At 49.9% G+C, this 26718-nt stretch overlaps 1 protein-coding gene across 1 annotated transcript in view; it reads left to right on the top strand.

Moving 5' to 3' along the window:
- LOC311232669 (myelin and lymphocyte protein-like) overlaps positions 1–26718 on the top strand; it is a 102969-nt gene that overhangs the window by 42350 nt on the left and 33901 nt on the right. The window contains exon 2 of the mRNA XM_084319537.1: positions 15215–15382. Within this exon, the coding sequence (XP_084175663.1) occupies positions 15215–15382 (168 nt within the window). The remainder of the gene's footprint in view (positions 1–15214; positions 15383–26718) is intronic.

Genomic DNA, 26718 nt, shown 5'->3' with positions numbered 1-26718 from the left:
CTGCATGTATGATGTAGCCTGCCTTTCAATACATGAACTTGAATTCCATCATGTTTGTGTGCGGGACTCACAAGGCTGTTGTCACAATGGGTGGTACCGGTACAGTAATAACAGTCTACACAATATCACGATGGACCATGCCATAGCCTATGTTCTATTATGACATGATCTGTGACGACAAATGTTCTAGAATGTTTGATTAAGATATCATACTCTGACAGCATGCCTATGAAGATACTCTCCCATTCATGCTCTCCCGACATGGAACACATCACGATCCAATGTCGTCCGTTCCATCTTCCGCGCGAATTCACTGCAGTGATAATGACTGCAGTGTACATCCATCCCCAGGCGAATGTCGGCAGGGCGCTAGGGGAACTACACGACCATCTGAACGCGCACCAGATCAAGCACCCAGCCATGATCGGCCATGATCGTAGCCGGGGATTTCAATCAGGCAAATCTGAAGAAAGTCATGCCGTCTTTCTTCCAGCACATCGTCTGCTCCACAAGGGGAGGAAATACACTCGACCACTGCTACACCCCGTTTAGAGCCGGATACAAGGCTGTACCGGCTCCACCATTAGCGGGAGCAACAAACACATCGGATCATGCCGCCATCTTTTTGGTCCCAGCGTATAAACAGAGACGGCGTCACGTGAGGTAAAAAAATGGGACGACCAATCAGAGGCCACGTTTCAAGACGCACTGGATGACGCCGACTGGGGAATGTTCAGGAGGAGTAATAGTGACGTCAGCGATTTCACAGACGCTGTAGTGTCATTCATAACAACACTGGCTGATACTATCGTCCCCACAAAGAAGGCGAGGGTGTTCCCAAACCAGAAACCATGGGTGGACAGTACCATCAGAGCAGCCCTGAACTCTCGCACCACTGCTTATAACCGGGGCAGAGAGTCAGGAAACATGGAAGAGTACAAGACAACAGTCTACACTCTGCACAAGGCTGTCAAACTTGCTAAGAGGACGTATGCCGACAAGATGGAGGCACAAATGGCACAGAATGACACAAGAGGCTTATGGCAGGGACTGAGGGCTATAACTGACTACAAAGTCAGCGCCCCCTCAATGGGGAGCGACGACGCCTCCCTTGCGGACCAGCTCAACACCTTCTATGCACGGTTTGGTGCAAACAGTGGCACTGCTAGCCCAACGGCTAGTGACGTCACTGGTGCGCCGGCTGTTGTGGAGGGGGGGGGGGGCATCCGCGGGGGGGGGGACGCTCTCTCATTGACGGTACACAGTGTGAGAAGAGCATTTATGCAGGTGAACACCAGGAAGGCTGCTGGCCCAGATGGTATAACAGGACGCATACTTAAGTCCTGTGCCAACCAGCTTGCCCCAGTGTTCATCGCCATATTTAATCAATCCCTGGCGGAGTCGGTGGTCCCTGCCTGCTTCAAGATGTCTACCATCATCCCTGTACCGAAGAAACCCTCCCCAACATGTCCAAATGACTACAGACCGGTGGCACTCACCTCTGTGGTCATGAAATGTTTTGAGAGGCTGGTCAAGGACCACATTTGTGCCTCCCTCCCCAGTGATATGGACCCTATGCAATTTGCATACAGGACAAACAGGTCCACTGACGACGCGGTCTCCCAGGTACTGCACAGCACCCTCTCCCACCTTGACCGTCAGAAGGGGGGCTATGTGAGACTGTTGTTCATTGACTACAGCTCAGCGTTCAACACCATAGTCCCCACCAGACTGGTGGACAAGCTGATCGAGCTGGGTCTGAGCTCCGCCCTGAGCGCCTGGGTACTGGACTTTCTGAGTGAAAGACCCCAGGCGGTCAGGGTGGGGGGTCAGACCTCCAACACCATCACCCTGAGCATCGGGTCCCCCCAGGGCTGTGTTCTAAGCCCCCTGCTGTACTCACTCTACACACACGACTGTGTGGCCAAGTTCAGCTCCAACTCCATAGTGAAGTTCGCAGACGACACGGTGGTGGTGGGGCTGATCTCGGACAACGACGAGAAGGCCTACCGGGAGGAGGTTGAGGTACTGGAACGCTGGTGCCAGGACAACAGCCTGCTCCTGAACATTGGTAAAACCAAGGAGCTGATCGTGGATTATAGGAGAGGACAGCAGGAGACGCACACACCACTGATGATTAACGGGGCTACCGTGGACAGGGTGAGCAGCTTTAAGTACCTGGGGGTCCACATCTCAGAGGACCTGACATGGTCAACACACATAGACACAGTAGTAAAGAAGGCGAAACAGCGCCTCTACCACCTGAGACAGTTAAGGAAGTTCAGAGTATCGGGGAAGATACTCCAGTCCTTCTACTCAGGAGCTGTAGAGAGCATCCTGACCGGAAACATCACTGCCTGGTATGGAAACAGCACGGCACAGGACAAGAAGGCCCTACAGAGAGTGGTGCGCTCAGCCGAGTGTACCACGGGTATTGCACTACCCCCCCTGCAGGTTATATACAACAAGAGGTGCAAATCCAGAGCCTGCAGGATAATGAAAGACCCTCACCACCCCAATAACAGCCTGTTTCAGCTGCTGAGGTCAGGCAGACGCCTGCGAACCCCAGCTACTAGGACAGAGCGGCTTAGGCTCAGCTTCTTCCCCCAGGCCATCAGAGCCATGAACAATGAACATTGAGTGCTCAGAACATTGAACTATCCACACACAAGCACACATGAACACACACACGACACGCACGCTGTGCACGCTCACACACGAGCAGCCACTTAACACTTTAACATGAGCGGGCACACACATTTGGCACTACTGTCGCACACCCAACAACAGATGCAGGAGAAGACCAACAACGTGGCATCCACTTCCGCGCAAGTGGGACTCAACATCCACAAAGGCAAGACTAAGATCCTCAAGACCAATGCAGCAAACAACACCAACGCAATCATGCTGGATGGCGAGGCTTTGGAAGAAGTTGAAGCCTTTACCTACCTTGGCAGTGTTATTGACAAGCAGGGCGGCACAGATGCTGACATTAGAGCACGAATAAGAAAAGCACATACAGCATTCGTGCAATTACGGAACATCTGGAGCTCAAAAGAACTGACTTCCAACACCAAAGTCAGATTCTTTAACACCAACGTCAAGGCAGTCCTACTATATGGAGCAGAGATGTGGAGAACTACAGCTGCAACCATCAGGAAAGTGCAGGTCTTCATTAACAGCTGCCTGCGGAAGATCATCAACATCCGATGGCCAGACACCATCAGCAACTGCGAACTCTGGCAGAGAACAAACCAGCTGCCTGCAGAAGAAGAAATTAAGAAACGCAGATGGCGCTGGATAGGCCACACCCTGCGAAAGCCCGCAAGTACCATCACCAGACAAGCCCTAACATGGAACCCGCAGGGCAAGCGAAAAAGGGGCCGCCCGAGAAACACCTGGCGCAGAGACCTGGAGGCAGACACCAAGACCATGAAGATGACCTGGAACCAACTGGAGAGAACAGCTCAAGACAGAGATGCTTGGAGATCACTTGTTGACGGCCTATGCCCCAGAAGGGGTAGCAGGCGTAAGTAAGTAAGTAAGGGCACACACATGTCGCACACACGCACACTTATGACCAAAGGAAAGGACACTTTAAATTAGAATAACAGGAACAGTGTATTGCACTACCAAAGCTAACTAGCATGTCCCATATGCTCTGTAAATAACTATGTACAGATACCGAGATGTCACTCCATGTTACCTGTTTACTGCACAATGTTGTTTTTTCATTTTTTGATTCTATTATATGTTGTACCACTGTATTGCACATCGTTGCGGGCAAGACCACCCGCATTTCATTGTATACCTGTATGCCGTGACAATTAAAACTCTTGACTTGACTTGATCAACAAAAACGCGAACTTGAATCCCATCATCATATTTACATAGTCTGTCCACTATCTGGTGTCATTGCAATGCGTTTTTTATTCTTTCTTATACAGTAAAAAGGGGGAAGAACACTATATCGTGGGTGTTCATATGACTTGTATTCTGCTTACAGCTTCGAAATTCCACTTGTTTCGTTTAACGTAAAGCCTTTTAAATATAATCAAAACGTTCCCGTGTTTCTGCGGTCTGTGCGCAAAATAATAACGAGTTGAGCTACGCGGAGCGCAGTCAGTCAGTACACCCCGTATATTCCGATAACACTATATAAACCATGCTGCATTCATTCTGAGAGAAAGATCTATTATTCCAAATGCTATTTATAGGGTTTTGACCATAATTACACTACTGTTGCTATTTTACAATGAACTATAATGAATTACGGTTCATACAGAACATGCCAGTGTCGAAACTAATGCACAGAAGCTCATTTCCTTGTTGTAATAATATATTCTACCAACGGGCGCCAGGTACGCATGGTCCGAGCTGTGCGTAAATATAAGCACGAAGTCAAGTTCAAGTTGAAATTGATGAATCCCACACTCTGCTTAGAAATGGTCGTACGCACAGCTTAAGCACATATCTGTGCGTAATTCACGTTGATGAATGAGGGCCCAGGTGTAGTTACTCAAAGTGAAAGTACAAGGCTGTAGGGACCAAAGTGAAAGTGCCAGGCTGTAGTTACTTGTGGAGGAAATATGCATAATTAACACTATTATAAACACTATTATTGTTGTGAAGGGCCAGATTAAACCGAATATATATATTTATTTATATATATATATTTAATTGTATTTGTATATTCTCTAATATTCCCTGATATCCCTTGTATATTCCTTGTACAATATGCATTGAATATCCATTCTAGCCTACTGAACATCCCATAATAGTCTCCATTCTACTATTGGTCGAGACCTTGGTGCCAGGCTGCCATACCCCTCAGACCCAGTTCAAACGTACCGCTCCACATGTACGAACAAGTCCTAGTTCCGCGTAGGAATCTGGCTACCGCACCACTAATGGGACTATTTGTTCATAGTGCGTATATATACTGCGCTACTAAAGTAGGACTTTCTTTTCAGTCCAGTTTCTTACCCTCCAATAGAGTCACAGACGTAAAGCCTCCCCGCGACGCCACGTGTGGGAGTAAGGCCAAGTTCGCCTACCATCGGTATTGAGACATCGTGTATATTAATATTTGAATAGTCATATTTGGCACTATATCGTCGAGTTGGACGTAGTCTATTAAGCTAATAATAGTCTGTTAATATATAGTGCTTCGTGCGGTGAGAATACTACCGTAGTCAGTACCCCATCGTTTCGGGCAGAGAACTGGCTGCTTATCCAGGATGGTTGACCCCATGTGAAGCTGCACCCGAGGAGCCCCAGAGCCGACGAGCGAGTGGACCTGTATACCGGATTATTCTACCGACGACAGCCCGCCTTCCCAGGCACGGATTATGCTTTGTATACTTTGATTATTCCATGGATAAAGACCCCCGACACTGCCGTGTGTTGGAACCCCCCCCCCTGGAGAGGACGCAAGGTGAGGAGACGCTCTGCAAGACGAGGTCGCTTCACGTCTCTCCCCCGTGGAACGGAGAGAGCCGGCCCACAAAGAGTCCACCTGCTTTCATCTGTGGTCCAAGGATCGCCGGCGCATTGAACGGCACTACAGTGGGTTCACCTGGGATACCCTTGGCCGGACGAGGCAGCCGGATTCTACCCCCCCCCCCTCCTACTCCTGTCGGCTTACAAGCGACCGGATTAACCCCCTCTAGTGTATCTAGTATATAATCATTAAAGTATCATTGCTGTTATTCCTTAACTATTCCAGGTCGTATATTTACCACCTGCGCCTTCAGAGATTGGACATTCTCTATTGATATACCGACGAATACTCTTTGCCATAAAAGTGCATACTATTTCAATTCATAAATGTAATTAAGTGATTAAGTGCTTGTTCTACACACCATCGCTGTGTAGAAATAAAGACCTGTTTCGACTTCGTACATTTGTGTTGGATCCGTTTCATCTACGTGAGAGTGTTTATGATAATATATTTATGCCGTGTACTGGGTGGCCGAATATTAAGTACAAAGGTAGTGGTAGTAAGTATCATATCTAGTAATACAGTCAGGGAATTGTACCCCTCAGTTACAATTGGTCCTTCGAGCCGGAGGGTAATTAGTGTAATATTAATATAGTGTTATTAATATTGAAATGGCCTATGATGAACACTCCACGAAACGATCCTCCTAACCAACGCCCGCAGCGCGAACGACGGCTCCCTCAGTACTTAGAGGCTTACGCTGTCAGTCAACAACCTAGTCTTCTACTAACAGTAAACGCGGTAAAACTAGAAAGTAAAAGTATGTCTAACCCCAACGCCCAGACTACCCCGACCATAGAGGCCCCTACGGGCTCTAATGTAACTGACCAAGTTCACGGTGGGGACCAGTGGGAACCAGACATGACTTCACACCCCGCCAGTACTGAAGAAGTAGTCCCCGATGAGTCCCGGGAGGAATACAACGCTACCGAGAGAGAACTCGGCACGGAAGAAGACGGGGAGAGCACCGTGGAGATAGAACTCCAAGGCTCCGCAAGGAGTACCCCGAGGGAAGGCTCCCCTATACAACCGCCTTCTCCAGAGGCAGAGAGGACCCTACAGCAGGCCTTCCTCATCAGCCTGAACGCCGCTGCTGAACGCGACCGACTGCAGATCCAGCAGCGAAGCGAACACGAGCAGATACGTCTAGAAATAAGACGCATTCAGATGGAAGAGAATGTGGCCCGAGAACGAGCCGGTGCTCAACGGGACGCAGCGCACGACAGACAGCAGTCGCAACTAATAGAACAGCTGATCAGACGGACAACACCCTCTCCCTCCGCCAGAGGCTCCAGGAACTCGTCTAGACACACCTCCAGGGCGGCATCCCCTAGCCGAGTAAACAACCCTGAACTTGACCAACAGACGAGGTCTATACCCCCCACAGACCACCTCCCCCCACCGGTCCAAGCGAGACCTAGCAACCGGGAAGGAGCAGCATATCCTGTGGAGAGGCTAAACCAGAGACTACAAGCACTGGATGACCTAACTGAAGACGAAGAGGAAGAGGAGGAGAACCACGCCCGAAGACAGCACAGTACTCTACCGGACCAGGAGGCCCGGTACAGCCCAGGCTATACTCCCGCGGAGCTGCGCTACAGACCCCCGACTCTATACCCGGGTGAGCACGACGCACGACCCGCACCGAGGAACAGCACCTGGACAAGCGGGCCATGGTACACTGCCGGTACCAGCCCATACCAAGGAGCGGGAGGAGACTCGCCTAGGAGGCCTCTCCCCCAACGCTCGCCGATGTATCCACAGTCAGCGTCATACATTGGCACGCCTATGGTACCCGACTTCACCCAAGAGAACCGGGCCCAGTATACAGAACTCCGCATGTGTCTGGAGACCATGTTGGTGGATGTATTGGATGAACGCCACAAATACGCCATCCTACTGAAGCACTTAAAGGTACCCCGCGCACATACTATAGCGCTCGCCTACGCGACTTCCACCACCCCATACACAGCAGCGCTGGTAGCATTGGACCAGAGGTATGGGCGCATATGGGATTACGTGATCCAGGAGATCCGACACATCGACCGCTTACCCCCAGCAATAGACAATCGAGCACTGGACGACCTGTCCATCAGAGTGCAGTCCCTGGTAGGGATGTTGGGAGCGCAAAGAGAGAAGGGGAGGCATGAACTTTACGCCAACTCAAATGTGGAAAGGATCCTGGAGAAGCTGCCGCCCGCTCGTCAGGAGCGCTTTAGGCGGCAGAGGGACCACAGAGACCCGAATGGCCCCGAACCGAACCTCCTCGATCTAGCAGACTTCCTGGCGAGAGAAGTCAGCAGCCTACGGCTAGATACATTCGGACGGAGCACCCCTGGCTCCAGAGAAGGAACCAGACGACTAAATGATGGAAGAAGATCGGTGACTGTGATGCACCAATCGGAGTCAGTACCGAGCAGCAGGAGCCACAGTACCCCCTCCAGAACGGAGAAGTGGAAGATAGTGTGCCCCTACTGTGAGAAAGAACACTGGCTAGCGCAATGTGACTCCTTCCCCAAGCTGAACGCGGAGGAAGCAGGTCAATGGATAAAGTCCAACAAGCGCTGTTTTCGCTGTGCGCGCTCACACATGGCAGCCGAATGCCGCTTAAAGAAAAGGTGCACCAAGTGCGATGGAGCCCATCTGGACATACTTCACGACAGTAACAGACGGCGCCCTTCACCTGCACCATCCAGCCGCAAAGCGAGCGTCATGTACATCGATCCCGCCAGCAGCAGTGGAGCCCGAGTACTCCTAAAAGTAGTGCGTGTGACACTAAGCTACCAGAATAAAGTCCTGGACACTTACGCCGTCCTCGATGACGGGTCAGAGAAGACCCTGCTGCTCGCCTCCGCTGCGGCCCAGCTAGGGCTGCGGGGAAGCGAAACCCAAATGACAATTCGGACAATAAGACGAGATTTGAAGACGATAAAGGGCGAGAATGTCTCATTCTCTATCGCAGCAAGCGGCCAGCCTGAGCGACGGTACCAGATTGCAGACGCTTTCACCAGCCAAGAAATAGGACTGTCGCGGTACACATACCCCGTCGCCAAGCTGATGGAGAAATATGCACATCTGCGCAAGTTACCGATCCCGCTCATAGACAATGCTATGCCGACCCTGTTGATAGGCTCCGACCATGCAGACCTCATTGTCCCGACAGACCGGGTTCATACCGGACCCCGAGGCTGTCCTGCAGCAGTCGAGACCCGTTTGGGATGGACTCTCCAAGGCCCGCTCGCCAAATCTCTCAACCGAAGTACAGCCACTAGATGTCTCCACTCCCGAGTCACAGAGGGAGAAACCGCACTCCTGCAACACGTAGAGCGGCTATGGACCTTGGAACAAATGCCCTTTAAGAATGGAAAGAAAGACATTCGCTCTAAAGATGACATTTACGCAATTCACCTCCTCGAGACAGGGACCAAGAGAGTCCCGGTCAACGGCGTGTTGAGATACGCCACGCCACTCCTGCGGCGAGAAGGAATGCCTACTTTCCACGCCAAGACAGACGCCACAGAACGGTACCTGCTGAACACGGAGCGGCGCTTAGCCAAGAATCCCGCCCAAGAGAGTGTATACCGCGCTGAGATTGAGAAGCTCATCACAGCGGGACACGTCACAAAGATGGACATTAAAGAGGCTGACCAGACCACTGAATCGTGGTACGTGCCCCACCACAAGGTCCATCACAACGGTAAAGACCGCATAGTATTTAACTGCAGCTACCAGATCGGATCCCAAAATCTGAATAAAGAGTTACTGCCCGGTCCCACACTCGGCCCCTCCCTACTCGGCGTTCTACTCCGCTTCCGCCAGGAAAAGGTGGCCATCAGCGGGGACATTAAAGGAATGTTCCTGCAGGTGAGATTAGTAGAGGCGGACAAGCCCCTGTTACGGTTCCTATGGAGAGAGAAGCCAGGAGATGAGCACCCAGCCATCTACCAATGGGAAGTCCTCCCCTTCGGAACGACGTGCAGCCCCTGCTGTGCGACATTTGCACTACAGAAACATGTAGCAGAGGACCCAGCAGCGGACGAAGAGGTCCGACACAGCGTAAAGAACAGCTTCTACGTAGACAACTGTCTACAAAGCCTTTCAACCCAGGAAGAAGCCGAGGCTCTCCTGATTAAACTCCGCGCCTCATTGATCAAAGGCGGCTTTGATCTCAGGCAGTGGGCCAGCAGCGATCCGCAAGTACTGCGCAGCCTCTCCTCCGAGGACAAGGCAGCCAGCAGCGAGACCTGGATGGCTACAATCCCGGGAGAAGCCCAGGAGATGACCCTGGGATTGGTGTGGCGATTCAAAACAGATTCGCTTCACTACAGACACAAGCCCCTGACTACGGAGCAGGGAAGGCCGGCGGCGGCGCCGACCACCAGACGGAGTGTGTACACAACACTCGCCCGACAATATGACCCGCTAGGATGTATTCTACTGTACACCACCAGGGCAAAAATGATTGTACGAGCATTGTGGGACAAGGACCAGGGCTGGGACGACCCCATTCCCGCACACCTTGAATCCACCTGGAGAGAGTGGGAGATGGAGCTCCACTCACTCCCAGGCGTTAATATGCGCCGAAGCTACTTCCCACCCACGGTGAGGCCAGAGACATGTAAAATGGACTTACACGTCTTCAGTGACGCCTCAGAGGTCGCATACGGATCAGTAGCCTACTTGCGGGCCCAAGACCAGGGGGGAGAGATCTACACAGCATTTGTCCTCGCCCGCTCGAGAATAGCCCCACGCAAGCAACAATCTATCCCACGTCTAGAGCTCTGCGCAGCCCTAGCCGGAGCGCACCTAGCCACGCTCATCCAACGTGAGCTCACCATACCGGTGTCTAGAACAATCCTGTGGTCAGATTCCACGACGGTACTCGCCTGGATCAAATCGGACTCATGCAAGTACAAAGTCTTCGTGGGAGTCAGAGTCACCGAGATTCAAGACTTAACCGAAGAGTTAACCGGAGAAACAGAGTGGCGCTACGTTGATACAAAACAGAACCCAGCTGACGTCATCACCCGGGGGATGCCCCTGGATGACCTCACCCGTCGCAATGTCTACAGTGACGGCCCCGCATTCCTAAGACTCCCGGAAGGACAGTGGCCCATGCCTATCCCGAGGGAAGCAAGTCCAGAGGAGGTGGAAAATAAGAAGTCTGTGTTCTATGGATTGAGCACCGTAGCCTCCACCGACCCTAACATAGACGATTGCACGTCCATAGAGAGTGCACAACAAAGAACATTCCTGCGGTACCACCCGGAGTGCAAGTCCCCCGCTGATATGTCAGCAGCTAACTACGAGGAAGCAGAATTGCTTCTACTGCAGCGAGCCCAGAGAGACTCGTTCCCCGATGAATTGGCCTGTCTACAGGGAGGAAAGCCCGTCCCATCCGACAGCAGATTAATTCACCTGGCCCCCGAGAGCGACGCTCATACCCTCATCAGAGTGGGTGGTCGCCTACGCAGAGCCCCCAATCTACCGGATGACATTAAATACCCGATCGTATTGAACAGCCGACACAAGGTCACAGAGCTGATTATAAAGAAATACGATGAGGATGTACATCACGCAGGAGCAGAAAGAGTCTTCGCGGAAATCAGACGTCGTTACTGGATCCTACAAGGAAGAGAGGCGGTACGACGCTTCCAGCGAACATGTCTAGACTGCCGCAAGTGGCGCGCGCAGCCCAGCATACCAAGGATGGCTGACCTTCCTCCATGTCGCCTCTGAATCGGTGACAAGCCATTCCACTCAACGGGTATGGACTGCTTTGGCCCGCTGCACATAAAGAAAGGAAGAGGAACCGAGAAGCGGTGGGGTATTGTATTCAAATGCATGACCACCAGAGCGATACACATCGAGCTTCTCCCGACCATGAGCACAGACTCATTCCTTATGGCCTTCCGAAGATTCACATCACGGAAAGGAAGACCGTCTACCCTATTGTCCGATCATGGGACAAACTTCAAAGGCGGCGAAAGAGAGCTGAGAGAGAGCTTCCAAGCTATGGGCCCAGAACTTAAGACCCACCTCGCTCCAGCACAGGTTGATTTCCAATTCAACCCCCCAAACGCACCCCACTTCGGTGGCACTTGGGAACGAGAAGTGCGCTCCATAAAGACAGCCCTGTACGCAGTACTTGGGGCCCAGACTGTGGCGGAAGAAGTCCTAATGACAGTCCTCACGGAGATTGAGGGAGTACTTAACTCGAAGCCCCTCGGATATGTCTCCAGTGATGTGGCGGATATCGACCCAGTTACCCCCAACACACTCCTGATGGGGCGGCTAGATCCTGCATTACCACAGACAATGTACCGGCCTGAAGAAGCGAACGGCCGACGAATGTGGAGGTACAGCCAAGTATTAGCCGACAAGTTTTGGAACAGTTTCCTACTGCACTACCTACCGTCTCTACAGACCCGCCAGAAGTGGGTAAAGGAGAGAGACAATTTGACAGAAGGAACAGTCGTCATGATTATTGATCAATCACTGCCCAGAGCTATGTGGCCGGCCGGCCGCGTAAGCAAAGTGATCACCGGTGCCGACGGCAAGGTCCGAGCAGCTGAAGTGCTCGTCCAGGGTTGCACTTACACCCGTCCCGTGGCAAGGCTCATAGAACTGCCTCGACTCCCAGACACAATCGATGATGACCATGACCCTACAACCCTATGACTTTGTGAAGTTGACTGACCCCTACAGCAAACCCTTATGTGTAAATAGACAACGCGATTAATCTGTCTCTGTTTAACTGATTAGGTCTGGGACCTATTCAGGGGGTGGCTGTTGTGAAGGGCCAGATTAAACCGAATATATATATTTATTTATATATATATATTTAATTGTATTTGTATATTCTCTAATATTCCCTGATATCCCTTGTATATTCCTTGTACAATATGCATTGAATATCCATTCTAGCCTACTGAACATCCCATAATAGTCTCCATTCTACTATTGGTCGAGACCTTGGTGCCAGGCTGCCATACCCCTCAGACCCAGTTCAAACGTACCGCTCCACATGTACGAACAAGTCCTAGTTCCGCGTAGGAATCTGGCTACCGCACCACTAATGGGACTATTTGTTCATAGTGCGTATATATACTGCGCTACTAAAGTAGGACTTTCTTTTCAGTCCAGTTTCTTACCCTCCAATAGAGTCACAGACGTAAAGCCTCCCCGCGACGCCACGTGTGGGAGTAAGGCCAAGTTCGCCTACCATCGGTATTGAGACATCATGTATATTAATATTTGAATAGTCATATTTGGCACTATATCGTCGAGTTGGACGTAGTCTATTAAGCTAATAATAGTCTGTTAATATATAGTGCTTCGTGCGGTGAGAATACTACCGTAGTCAGTACCCCATCGTTTCGGGCAGAGAACTGGCTGCTTATCCAGGATGGTTGACCCCATGTGAAGCTGCACCCGAAGAGCCCCAGAGCCGACGAGCGAGTGGACCTGTATACCGGATTATTCTACCGACGACAGCCCGCCTTCCCAGGCACGGATTATGCTTTGTATACTTTGATTATTCCATGGATAAAGACCCCCGACACTGCCGTGTGTTGGAACCCCCCCCCCTGGAGAGGACGCAAGGTGAGGAGACGCTCTGCAAGACGAGGTCGCTTCACGTCTCTCCCCCGTGGACCGGAGAGAGCCGGCCCACAAAGAGTCCACCTGCTTTCATCTGTGGTCCAAGGATCGCCGGCGCATTGAACGGCACTACAGTGGGTTCACCTGGGATACCCTTGGCCGGACGAGGCAGCCGGATTCTACCCCCCCCCCCCCCTCCTACTCCTGTCGGCTTACAAGCGACCGGATTAACCCCCTCTAGTGTATCTAGTATATAATCATTAAAGTATCATTGCTGTTATTCCTTAACTATTCCAGGTCGTATATTTACCACCTGCGCCTTCAGAGATTGGACATTCTCTATTGATATACCGACGAATACTCTTTGCCATAAAAGTGCATACTATTTCAATTCATAAATGTAATTAAGTGATTAAGTGCTTGTTCTACACACCATCGCTGTGTAGAAATAAAGACCTGTTTCGACTTCGTACATTTGTGTTGGATCCGTTTCATCTACGTGAGAGTGTTTATGATAATATATTTATGCCATGTACTGGGTGGCCGAATATTAAGTACAAAGGTAGTGGTAGTAAGTATCATATCTAGTAATACAGTCAGGGAATTGTACCCCTCAGTTACAATTATATTAAGATTAATTGATTGTAATACCATATCCCTCCACTAGGACATAAAAGGTCATATTAAAGGTCACTTGCAGACATGCCTGTCTTTGAGTGTCAACAAGTAATGAAATGCAATGTCATGTTGTTGATGCAAAATTGAATTCTGAAGTATCATGTAATTTGTGAATAATGTGTCATCATGTTTTTTGACGACATGTTGAATTCTGTGTCAAACTGATAAGAGATTTGCTTTTGGGATAAGGAGCAGAGCCTTCAAGCTGATTGGTTTAATGATCATTTACATCATGAATCAGATGTCCAATAGGCCACAGGATAAATGACCCAGAGGGTCATTGATTGGTTAAGATCAGATTTGTATGATAAGAATAACCCTGCTTTTCTGTTTGTTATAAAAGCTGATGTTTTGTGTGTTTAAGGCAGTCTCTCCTCCAGAACCTTATGAAACACTGGAGGTAGTGAGTTAGAAACAGATAGTTATCTCTGTTGGACATAGCTGCAATGGGCAGAGGTAATGATGCGATATCTCTGATTAGCAGAGACCCAGAGACTCAGTTACAGTGTGAATTGTCGTATCTTTAATAATAAACTTCTTCAAATTCACTTTAAGGTAAGACTCTGTTTTTATATTATTGCTGTGTAATTATTCTCACCGTATGGGTTTTTAACTGTGATTTACATACTTGTGTAAAATGGATTTACATAATTGTCACGACATACTCAAAGTGAAAGTACCAGGCTGTAGTGACTCAAACTGCAAGTGACAACACAGTAGCCAGCAGTGCACCTCTCTGTTCTGGCGAGAGGAGGTGAGCAGGGAGATGCTGGTGTGTAGGCCATGGTTATGTGGTGTGTAGGCCAGGTTATGTTCTGTTGCAGGACGTGGCTAAAATGCGTGACTGTCTTTTTTGGACATTTGGACACCTTACCGATGACCCCGGGTTACACATCACTGATAGTGTGTCCCAGCATACTGTAAGACGTATCCATAAAAGAAACAAAATTGTACACTCACATTTTGCATTTCTCATAATAACTCAAAACTAACAGAGTTTACAGATAAACAAACAGCTGTGTGGGAACAGAAGTCACTTAGACAGATCTAGCCATGATCTGGTAAGATGAGGAACCACCAGTTAAATGCAATGTTAAAACTTCATAAAACATATACTACAAGAATTGAAATAATTCAAACAATAGGCAGAACCTATTGTAATTATGAACTCACAATTACCTGACTCCGATTATTTGATAGCAATCAACCGGTACAAACACAACGCCACCAAAGTTATTGACCATAGTTCTGAAAATGAGTTCCACCTTAAATCTTTTGGATATTGATCGCTAAATCGATGTTTTTGAATGAAATTCTCAGCAGTCATAACATGAGACTCAATGCAGTTCTCGCAAGCACTACCTCATTTTCCAGCCTCGTTTTGAATTTAAGATGGAATTCAGGTAAATAAGGTGACTTGTTCTCTTGCAGATCTTCGGCGGCCTGGTGTGGATCTTGGTGGCGTGTACGCTGATTGAGCCGGCCAACCCCCAAGGCTGGGTGATGTTCGTCTCCGTCTTCTGTTTCATCATGACCTTCACCTGGCTGATGGTCTTCGCCTGCGGAGCGCACCGCAACAGTGGGAAATGGGCAGCGGCGGTAAGTGGCACAGTTTGATAGTAACGTCTAACTGGGTCTCAGCTCGGGTCGGGCCGGGCCTCAGGTATGGAGATAGTGCAGTGTTTCTACTAGAGCATGTACAGTGATATCACATACGTTGCCCCATGAGTGTTCAACAAAATAACCAGATTTCTCAGCAAAATACAATAATCCCTTTGAATGAAATACTGTAAAGGACCATTTACACTAGTGGCCATTAGGGCTCTATGAATTAAATATAGTAAAGGACCATTTATTTACACTAGTGACCATTAGGGATCTTTGAATTAAATATTGTAAAGGACCATTTACACTAGTGACCATTAGGACTCTTTGAATGAAATACTGTAAAGAACCATTTACACTAGTGACCATTAGGACTCTTTGAATTAAATACTGTAAAGGACCATTTACACTAGTGACCATTAGGGCTCTATGAATTAAATACTGTAAAGGACCATTTACACTAGTGACCATTAGGGCTCTATGAATTAAATACTGTAAAGGACCATTTACACCAGCAACCCTTAAGGCCACGTTTTTATTAATTACCTAATCAACTAATTGGTTGTTTTGGTCATAGACATCTTTTATTTTTATTATTATCTTTTTCCTCCTTTTTCCGATTTTTCTCCCATCCCCAATGTTAGTCGTTATGCCAATTCCCAATCCCCCTTCCTTGTCGTTGCGCACTCTACCCCCTACCGTCGGTCTGGGAGAGCGGAGACTATCACATGCTTTCTCCGACACATGTGTAGCCAGCCCACCGCTTCTTTTCACCTGGCAGCGCGGACTCTCACTGGGAGAGTGTAACGTGTGGAATGTCACACTACCTCTCCCAGATCCTTCCCTTGCTGTGCAGGCGCCCCGACCAAACTGTAGGAGTCGCTGTTTACAACGACCAGGACCCACCCACGTCGGATTCCCACCCGCTAACACTGCCAATTGTGTTAGTATGGACGGTCGGCCAAACCGGAGGCACCACAGCCGGATTCGATCCCACTGTGGTGGTAGACAGACTGTGAGAATGGGTTTTAAGCAGAGCCCAATCGCTGAACACAGGAGAAGAGAGAATGGAGCGTTTCAGGTTGTTTAATAGTATTCCCAAGTAGGCAAGAGTTACATCCAGAAATGTAAAACAGATATGAATTGGGAATGTTCTTGGGGTAATGGGAGCAGGTGCACTCCAGTGCTACTGCGGACAGAAGACACGGGTCCGTGTCGAGAGAGTGAGCAGGAACTCCTTGGTAAGCTCCAGGGGGTCCAGACAGGGGCACGCTGGCACGGAGGTCCTGGGCACAAGAGAGGAAAGTTAGAACAGGGAATAATCACACAGGGATGTCTAGCAGGTCTTCGGACTGAGGCGTTGTACCTAGGTAATGATACTAACACCACGACGACTTCTGGTCAGCGTCGTCCGGTAGAAGTAGGGTCTTCATCAACAGGGGATGGGATACAGCTGTGAGGAGTGAGGTGCCTGGCAGCGTGCGAATCAGGGAATGAGGTGCAGCTGAGTTGAGTGACAGGGGGTGAAGGGGTGCTGACCATATATGGGCGTGAGGCTTCCGTGGTGGATGGAAGGGAGGATGAGCAACTTCCGGACGATGTAGGCCGGGTGGTCATCAATGACCAGCGGAGGGGGAGGCTCCGGAGCAGGGGGAGACAGGGGACTGGAGACCACCGGCTTCAGCTGGGAGACATGGAAGGAGGGGTGAATCCGCATATGGGAGGGGAGCTGGAGTCTGACAACAGAGGGGTTGATGAGGGACAGAATTTTGTAGGGACCAACGAAACGGTGGGTTAGTTTACGGGAAACAGATTTGAGCGGCAGGTCCCGAGACGAGAGCCATACCATCTGACCTGGTTGATAGTCGGGAGACGGGGTCCGGTGGCGGTCGGCGAAGCGACGGTTCTGGTCCGTGGAGCGGAGAAGCGCGGCCCTTGTGTCTTCCCAAATCCTCCTGCAGCGGCGAAGGTGGTCCTGCACCGACGGAACAGCGATCTCCTCCTCCTGGGCAGGGAACAGCGGGGGTTGGTAGCCCAAAGAGGACTCAAAGGGGGACTGACCTGTGGCCGCCGAGGACAGAGAGTCGTGGGCATACTCGATCCACGGCAGGAAAGTGCTCCAGCCGGAGGGGTCCCGGGCTGTCACGCAGCGGAGGGCGGATCCCAGGTCCTGGTTGGCCCACTCCAAATGGCCGTTGGTCTGTGGGTGGTACCCGGAGGAGAGACTGACCGTGGCCCCCAGAGCCCGGCAGAAGGCCCTCCAGACCTGGGAGACAAATTGAGGGCCCCTGTCGGAGACGATGTCCACCGGGATCCCGTGGAGGCGAAAGATGTGGAGCACCATCAGGTCCGCGGTCTCTGAAGCAGAGGGGAGTTTGGGGAGAGCAACAAAGTGCACAGCCTTCGAGAAACGGTCAACAATAGTGAGGATAGCTGTGTTACCATGTGAGGGAGGAAGGCCGGTGACGAAGTCCAGGGCGACGTGCGACCAGGGCCGACCGGGAACAGGGAGCGGACGGAGGAGCCCGGCGGGTGGTCGGTGGGAAGCCTTTCCACAAGCACAGACGGTGCATGCAAGGACGAAGGCGTGGGTGTCCTCCCTCATGGAGACCCTCCAGAAGTGCCGTTTCAGCAGGGACAGGGTACGGTCGATCCCAGGGTGACAGGCGAACCGGGAAGCGTGAACCCACTGGAGCACCTGGGAGCGGACAAGGTCGGGGCCAAAAAGCCGGTTAGGTGGACCGTTACCTGGGTCCGGCTGGGCACGCTGAGCCTCCCTGACGATGGACTGGATCTCCCAGGTGGCGGCGGCCACCAAGCAGGAGGAGGAGAGGATGGTGTCGGGGTGTGCGGGACCCTCTTCAGGGACAAACTGCCGGGAGAGAGCGTCCGGCTTGGTGTTCTTGGAGCCAGGCCTGTAGGTAAGGGTGAAGTTAAACCTGGCGAAGAACAGCGCCCAGCGGGCCTGGCAGGAGTTCAGGCGCTTGGCTGTCTGGACGTAGGCGAGGTTCTTGTGGTCCGTCCAAACCAGGAAGGGGATCTCTGAGCCTTCCAGCCAGTGCCTCCATTCCTCCAGAGCTAGTTTGACTGCCAGGAGCTCCAGGTTTCCGATGTCATAGTTGACCTCAGCTGGGGTCAGGCGGCGTGAGAAGAAGGCGCAGGGGTGCAGCTTCTGGTCGAGGAAGGAACGTTGGGAAAGGGCCGCCCCTACTCTGGTACAAGAGGCGTCCACCTCCACCACGAACTGGCGGGACGCGTCCGGCTGGACGAGGATGGGTGCGGTGGTGAAGCGCCGGCGCAGCTCGGCGAAGGCGGAGTCCACTCTGTCAGACCAGACGAAGGGCACGGAAGGCGAGGTGAGTTGGGTGAGGGGTGCAGCGACCCGGCTGTAGTCCCTGATGAAGCGCCGGTAGAAGTTAGCAAACCCCAGGAAGCGTTGGAGCTGCTTGACATTGGTGGGAGGGGGCCAGTCGGACACCGCCTTAATCTTCTCGGGATCCGCCCGGATCTTGCCGCCCTCGATGATGTAGCCGAGGAACCCGATGGAGGAGATGTGGAACTCACACTTCTCCGCCTTGACAAACAGCTTGTTCTCCAGAAGGTGTTGGAGGACCCGGCGGACGTGCTGGACGTGCTCCTCCATGGAGCGGGAAAAAATCAGAATGTCATCCAAATAAACAAAAACGGAGTGGTTAACACTTTGGTCGCCAAAAACGCCTTACCACGTCATTCCCCGCCATGCTAATTCTGCCAATGACGCCGTAACACGTCATTGAGATCAATATTTCAAAAATCTGTGATCGCAATCATATTTCTCCCCCGGAGACTTGAGATCTACTGTTGATCCCCTCTCAACGGTTCAAGAGCGCCATCTGGTGGCCGATCGGCGGATCGCCCAAACCGGAAACAGGAAATGGAAGCTGGTGCTCATTCCAATTCGGTCCGATCACTCGCTAATAGTCCCAGGACTCGAGCTAGACACAATGGATAGCAATCCGTTACCAATAACTCGATAAACAACATGATTTGGACGTATATACTATTATACAACCTGGAGATGGATCGCATATTTCTACATCCCATAATAGGAATATTTCTGCTCCACGCTCATCGCCCAACGCTACAAGGAAGCTACGGTGAGATTCAGCGTTTTTTTTTAACGTGTTCGATATAAACTGCTCTGATGATCATATCACCCACACTAGATGAATCATCTAACGTTGGCCACGGAATTATAAACGACCCCCCCCCCCATCCGGTCAACATCAGATGATAAGTAGTAACTTCTAGAAGCACGTCCATTTGACATTTTTTATCTCATGCAGATTGCTATCAAACTGTATTTGATCATCAATATAATGCATTTAGGGCTATAAATCACGTTCTGGAGAATGCTGCAGAAAACGATAAAAACATACTTATACTTTAGACCGTATTTTAGTATGAATATGTGAATGAAAAAGTATAACGTTGCTACACCCTGAACAATAGATACTTGACGTTGAATGGGCCATAGTAATGTCAATTTAGCAATACAATTTAAAAAGTTATAGCCCTGCAAAGAAGGGGAACTTCTCCATAGACAAATAGAGCTGGCGTGGGATGGTTTATTGTGAATATAAGCCTGGCGACTAAAGTGTTAAGGACATCGCAGAGAACGTCATTGACGAGGGCAAAAAAAAATAAAAAATAAGTATTTCTATTCTATTCTAAAGACAGCAGGGGCGTTGGTCAGCCCAAAGGGCATTACCTTGTACTTGAAGTGACCGAGCGGGGTCTTAAAGGCCGTCTTCCATTCGTCCCCTTCCCGGATGCGGACAAGGTGATAGGCATTCCTGAGGTCCAGCTTCGTGAAGATGGTGGCACCTTGCAGGGGCTCAAAAGCAGAGGTAATCAAAGGCAGGGGGTACTTGTTCTTGACTGTCAAGTAGTCAAGTAAGTCAAGTAATTTATTTATATAGCACGTTTAAAAGCACAAGAGCCAACCAAAGTGCTGTACAATCAAAGCTTAAAATCAATGTCCTAATATAAAATACACAAATACTGTGATGTTGTTGAGACCCCGATAGTCGATACAGGGGTGAAGGGAACGATCCTTCTTGGAGACAAAGAAGAACCCTGCGCCGACAGGTGAGGAGGAGGGAGTGATAATGCCTGAGGCCAAGGACTCGTGGACGTACTTCTCCATCGACTCCCTCTCTGGGCGTGAGAGGTTGAACAGGCGACTAGCGGGGAGCGTGCTCCTGGGAGTAGATCAATAGCACAGTCGTATTGGCGATGAGGAGGTAGGGAGAGAGCCTGTTGTTTGCTAAATACAGCCTCTAAATCATGGTAGACAGGAGGAATAGCAGACAGGTCAATGGGTTCATTGGGAAGGTGGGAACCAGCAACCCCTAGTGGCGGCCGAGCTGATTGCAGGCAGGATACGTGACAGTGAGCGCTCCAGCTAGTCACCAGGCCAGTAGGCCAGTTTATGACGGGGTTGTGTAGTTTGAGCCACGGCATGCCAAGGACAATGGGATTGTGGGGAGAGTTGGTGACATGAAAGCGAATACTCTCGCTATGGTTTCCTGATAATAGGAGGCGGAGGGGTACGGTGTGGCGAGTTATTCGCTTGAGCAGCTTCCCGTTTAATCCGCGAGCGTCACAGGGTATTGGCAGGGTGTCGGTAGCGATGTGGTAGTGGGAAACAACCCCAGCATCGATGAGATTCTCGTCGGCACCTGAGTCGACCAGGGCGGACAGCGGGAGTGATTACCATTGAGACACAGCGTGGCACTGAATTGCATGTTCGGACCGGAGCTGGGAGCAATATCAAGGCTCGAACAGACACCCAGCGTCACTGCCGAGCTCCGTCGTTTGGGCGAATCGAACATGAGGCAACGGAGTGACCGAGTTGGCCGCAGTATAAACATGCCCCCGTAGCGAGCCTGTGACGGCGTTCGTTGGGAGGAAGGCGCGAGCGGTCTAGGTCCATGGGCTCAGGGGAACTACTTTCAGCGCGGATGGCGCGGGGAGAGTGAGTTGAGCTGGGCACTGGTGGGCGAGCGGCGCTAGCCCTCTCTCGGCGGCGTTCACGGAGGCGCATATCCAGTTCCCTGGCTAAATGGATTAGCTCGTCTAGAGAATCCGGCTTTTCTTTAGACGGCAGTTCATCTTTTAAAACGTCGCTCAGGCCTTGGTGGAAAGCCCCTCGCAGTGGCGTGTCACCCCAGTCGGAGCCGGCTGCCAGGATATGGAATTCGATTGCGTATTCGCTCACACTGTGACTTCCTTGGCGGATTGTGAATAAACCGGCGGCTCTATCCGAGCCCCCCGGAGGGTGGTCGAAGACTTTGCGCATATCGTCAATATATGCGGAATATGACTCGCAGAGGGGAGAATTATTGAAGTGGAGAGCGGTTTCCTATTCTAGCGCAGCACCCATGAGCAGGGCCGACAGGTAAGCGATTTTAGACCTCTCACTTTGGAAAGTGTGTGACTGTTGCCCGAAAACTAACGAACACTGAAAGATAAAGGCTCGACATTTGGAGACGCTCCCGTCATAACGCTCCGGCGTGGGGACGTGGGGCTCTCTGTGCAGGGGAATCGTAGCAGTGGGTGGGGAGTCTGGCGGGGCTTGCTGAGCCGTGACGTATGCCTCGAAACGGCCGTATTGTCTGTCTCGCTCCGCAGAGCCGAGTGTGAGAGCGGTAAGCTGAGCAGTGACGGCATCTGGGCGAGTTGGTCTACCCGAGAAGTCTGGCCATTGATAATACTCACGGATTGCCTCTGAAACTTCCTCCATTCCTCGATCTCGAGTGTAGCTGGTTCTGACGTCATTGGTTGTGGTGTTCTGTGAGAATGGGTTCTGTATCGTATGGCTCCGCTCGGCATCACTACTGCACTGTACCTCGCTCGTGCACGCGCACTGAATAAAAAATTCCACAATGTACCTTTACATCCCAACATCCGTCTGGCCACACCCCTATCAGCTTACCTACATAAGCAGGGGTGGGGCCACATACTCGCCTCCTTCTTCGCTTTCACCACAAGGAAGTGCCTTCGGTAGATCCCCACTTGACGAGGTTGTTAGTAGAAGAAAGTTGGAAAACAAGAGATACGTTGACATCATATCTTTATTTTCTCTCTCACTATTTTCGAGAAAATACGCCGATATTGTCTTCGTTACTGGAGTGTCTGGAAGATGATGATCATTCTACACCTCCACCGGTTTTTTCGTATATTAGGAGTTCGCGCCGCTGACATGCCTCCCAACTACAATCCTCCTTGCTGCGGCTGGATGGGGCAAGACCCTCCAGCAACACAGCTGGACTGTAGGACGCACTGACTGTTGTGAGAAGCGGTGGGTTCCAGGTTTGGTGAGTAATGTTTGCTTGCGAGCAACACTTGTCTGTTAGTGCTATGGGGGCTAGCTGACAATGTTTACGAAAACCGGCCCCAGATTAGGGTCCTTCTGTTCAGCCTTTTAGGCGACGGCGGAGGATCTTGGTTTGAAGCCCATTATAGTCATCTAGTGGGCCACGACCAGTAACTGGTGATCCCAGGATTCTCTGGACGAGTGGATGCTTCTCTGTCACCGTGTAGGCCCCATCTTTCATAAACAAATGAGAGTATACCCTAACGAGGAAATGTGGGCATGGATGTTCGTTATCGGAAGATCCATGTTCAAGTCGGCTACAGCCCAGATGGGACTTGTGCTGGCTCCGCCGGATGTCTGGTAAAATCACCGTTGTAAACTGTGTTGACATCTCTTTTTCTCTTCTCTCTTAAAGGGGAGGAGGGTTTCAGACAGCGACCTGTCGGAAGTGTGGCTTGTTATATCGTTTGTGTACGGGTTCAGGTGTAGCTGCTGCGTTGGCTCGCTGTGTTTACCAGGCTGGTATACGTTAGCTTGTGGCTATCAGCCGTTCGGCTGTTAGCTTAATGCTACACTGTTGAACGTTCTGTGACTATAACATGCTTTAAACACTCTGACTACGACGTCATCTTTGACAGAGGATGTTAGTCGAACCTACCCGGAGCCCGGCCGGTGAGGACTGCGTCAACAAGGAGAACCGTAGCGGCGGGATGGAGCAGCGACGCTGCCCGTGTCGTCAACACAGATGCTGTGTTTACTATCGGTGCCCTGTTAGAGACTGCAGTTTGCTTGGTCTGCGCTCACGGTAGGAAAGGTCCCGACCGGACCTTGAACACTTCTTCTTTCTTTCCCTTCTAAATGTTTTGTAAATAACGATGTTTTCCAAAACGAGTGTTGCTGCACTACATTTAGGATAGTGTGAATTGTCTTGTCACTGGTATTAGCTTCTCCATGAAAATCGGGTTGTTTGTTACAGATGTAAAAATGATCTGGTTTGTTGTGTTGAGAAACATCATGTGTGTTCATGTATCGTGTACTCACAACTAAGGGGGTTAAACTAACCTATAAAGCTATGCTTAGTGACATATGAGTGAAGAATGAATTCTTTTCTCAGCCTGTAATGACAATGAACAGTGTGTTCACATATTAACAGGTTTACCTGTTCAACTGGCCGTATTAAGGGTAAGGTAGGAGGGGTGTTCCCCCCGGTTCCCTGGGGACTTCCCCACCCTCCTCTCAGACATGTTGTTTACAATATATTGTGTCACTGTGTGGTGGGATACGGTGTAACCCTTGGCTTGATTGCTGGGGTTGTGCTAAAACTGCTTGAGGAACTGTATTTTCCTAAAAGAAAAGATTGTTTGGTCACTTTTCGTGTGTGCTTAGCAAGGCCTGTGGCCGATACTAATCGAGAATTGTGTATTCTCTCATTATGAAAAACGACGTTCCTCTGTAGAGTGTATTGCCATTTTTTGTGGTGGTAAAGGGTTGTGTGTATCTTGTGATATACAACTGGGTTGGGTTGGCCACAGAAGCACATGTGTAAGTCTGGTACCGGGGCTCTTAAGGGGGCCCTCTCTATTCTGTGTTTTTTCCTTAGTAAAAATCAGATAGCAGGTTAGCACATGAGCTGTGTGAAGCTGTTAGACGCTTCATGTAGCTGACTATGACTGTGTCATACTCTTTTTTGTCGTTACATCGTATCATGGGTGTGGGGTCGTAAAGGGGTGAACTGGTAATCCTTTCCTCCCCTTCTTTGATGGGCAGGGGTTAAGACCTCCTGTCCTTCAAGGTTCCTGTCACGTTGCTGTTCGGCACGTTACAGGGTAAGAGGGGGAGGGGGGGGGGGGGAGTTTCCTGGTCCCATGCCCTGGAATATTGGGCGTGTGCACTGCAGAAATTCTCCCGCCACAGAGTACGTCACTGTGCGCGTCTCTGTTGGTAAGACTTCCGTGAGCTGTTCAGGTCCATATGATGGATCTGTTTCAGGGAGGGGTCAGGGCTCCTCCTCACGAAGCTCCTACTCGGGCCTTCTGTGAGTTAGGACTCTCCTTCCATGTGAGGGAGCCTCCTCAGAGTGCAGAGCCTCCTCCTCAGATTGTCAAGGTGAGTAGAACTCCAAAAAGGAGTCCTGCTCTATTGTGTGTGTATTCGATTCAATACGATTATTGAGTGTGTATGGGTTCAGTGCCTCCTCCTCAGAGAGCCCTAAACCAAAATGTTACATGGCTCAATGTTGCAATATATTCTTTTCAATCTATACAGCTCGCGTGGGAAGTCTCTCTGGGGATTTCCGCCTCCTCCCTATGGGAGGGGGGTGGGATGTAAAAATGTAAAAAAAAAGTACCCTCAGCCTGCGTCACGAGGGATTCATGTCAGTCTGTGTTCTTTCTTTTTTGGATAAAAAGAGGAAGGTACATGAAGCACGACGGCTCCGTGTCGTTCTCCCAGGCGACTTGGAGGAACAATGTTTGGTCTCTTGCTAGACTATCCATTGATGTGTTTGGGTCTCGACGCATACATAGTGCTGGCTCGGTGTGTTTCTGTTACAGGATCACACAGGGGCTAAGTGCGCCTTGGTTGCTTGTTAAAACAGCGTTTTTATAGGGCAACTGGGATGGGGTTTTGTCTCTTCCGAGCACCAGTTTACTAGGTTGTGTGGGATATTTGTGGATATCCTGATGAAGAATGTTCTCAGTCAACCGAGGTTTGGATAATAACAAAGGTTTATTAACCAAACAGATAGAATAGTACATAGAGAGAATGGCTGAGGGCTTCCCCCAGGTGATCAGCTGAAATGACCCAGGTGAGAAGCCCTGGATAGATCTCGGGAGGAGATCTATATAGGTAACAGGGGGGGGGGGTGTGGTCCCATTTGATAGGTCAGATGGGGGGGGGGGGGGGGGGGGGGGTACAGGTTTGGGGAGAAAGGGGAGGGGAATGTCTTATTCCACAGAGAGGGGGGGGGGCACAGGTAAGGGGGACACAGGGGAGGGGAGTATATTTACATGAGGACAATATATTATACCACAATACTCACTTTTCTCTGTTATAATGTGGGTGAGATTAATGTATAATATACCAGGATTGTTTGGAACAGGTAAAAGTGAAAATAGAAAATAATTAAAATAATGAAAATTTTGGCCGATGTGATGTTGGTTGGCATAACAGTTTAAAATAGAATTATTTATATACATGATTCATGACATGATCGACTGGACTGCGGTCTGTGTTATTTTGATATCAGAGATGTGGGAATAGATATCGCCCTTTTCTTTTATTAATCGCTCAAAATATCTATATCAATGAGTGGTCCTCAACTCTGATATCAAACAATAATTAATATAATCATTAGAAGCTATAGCTGGGCATATATCTTGGCATGCCTTCAGTCGTTCATGTCGTGACTCAGGGGAGCTAATGTGATGGTTGTACATACAGGCATCGTAATAAACCAATTAAATACATGCACTGTCTCTGTGTGGTCAGAGTGCACAGGGTGAACAACAAAATTGTGTGCAGGAATAGGATTTACACATAAGGCTAATGTGTACAAAAACATTTTAACAACCGTTAACCTGGTGGTTAATAAAACTAACATGATTGATTATGGGAAACTGTTCAAAAAAAATATATATGCACATTTTATAATGATTCTTGATGAAATTACTTAGGATCCAGTTGTATTTAACCTGAGTTTGAGTGTCACTTTCATCTGTGATTGCCTCAGTTTTGTTGGTCTTTACTTAGAATCAGGCAATTTTCTCCATTTCTTCTCTATAAATGAGGAGATAAAACGTCTTATGCATCGCTTCTGTATGTAATTCTAGTGCATATACTATCAATGGTTCACCATACAGGTGCAAAACAACAACGTTACATGTCCTCTTCTATGAGAGAATAAACCAACTGATTCTTTCTTGTCTGACAATACAATTTTGTAACCTAAGTAATTCAAATGTGATGTAAT

This window comes from Notolepis coatsorum, assembly GCF_963971535.1.
Source record: "Notolepis coatsorum genome assembly, chromosome: 7".
Classification (NCBI taxonomy): Eukaryota; Metazoa; Chordata; class Actinopteri; order Aulopiformes; family Paralepididae; genus Notolepis; species Notolepis coatsorum.
Note: the sequence above shows the minus strand (reverse complement) of the source record. Positions and strands in the feature narration are given on the sequence as shown.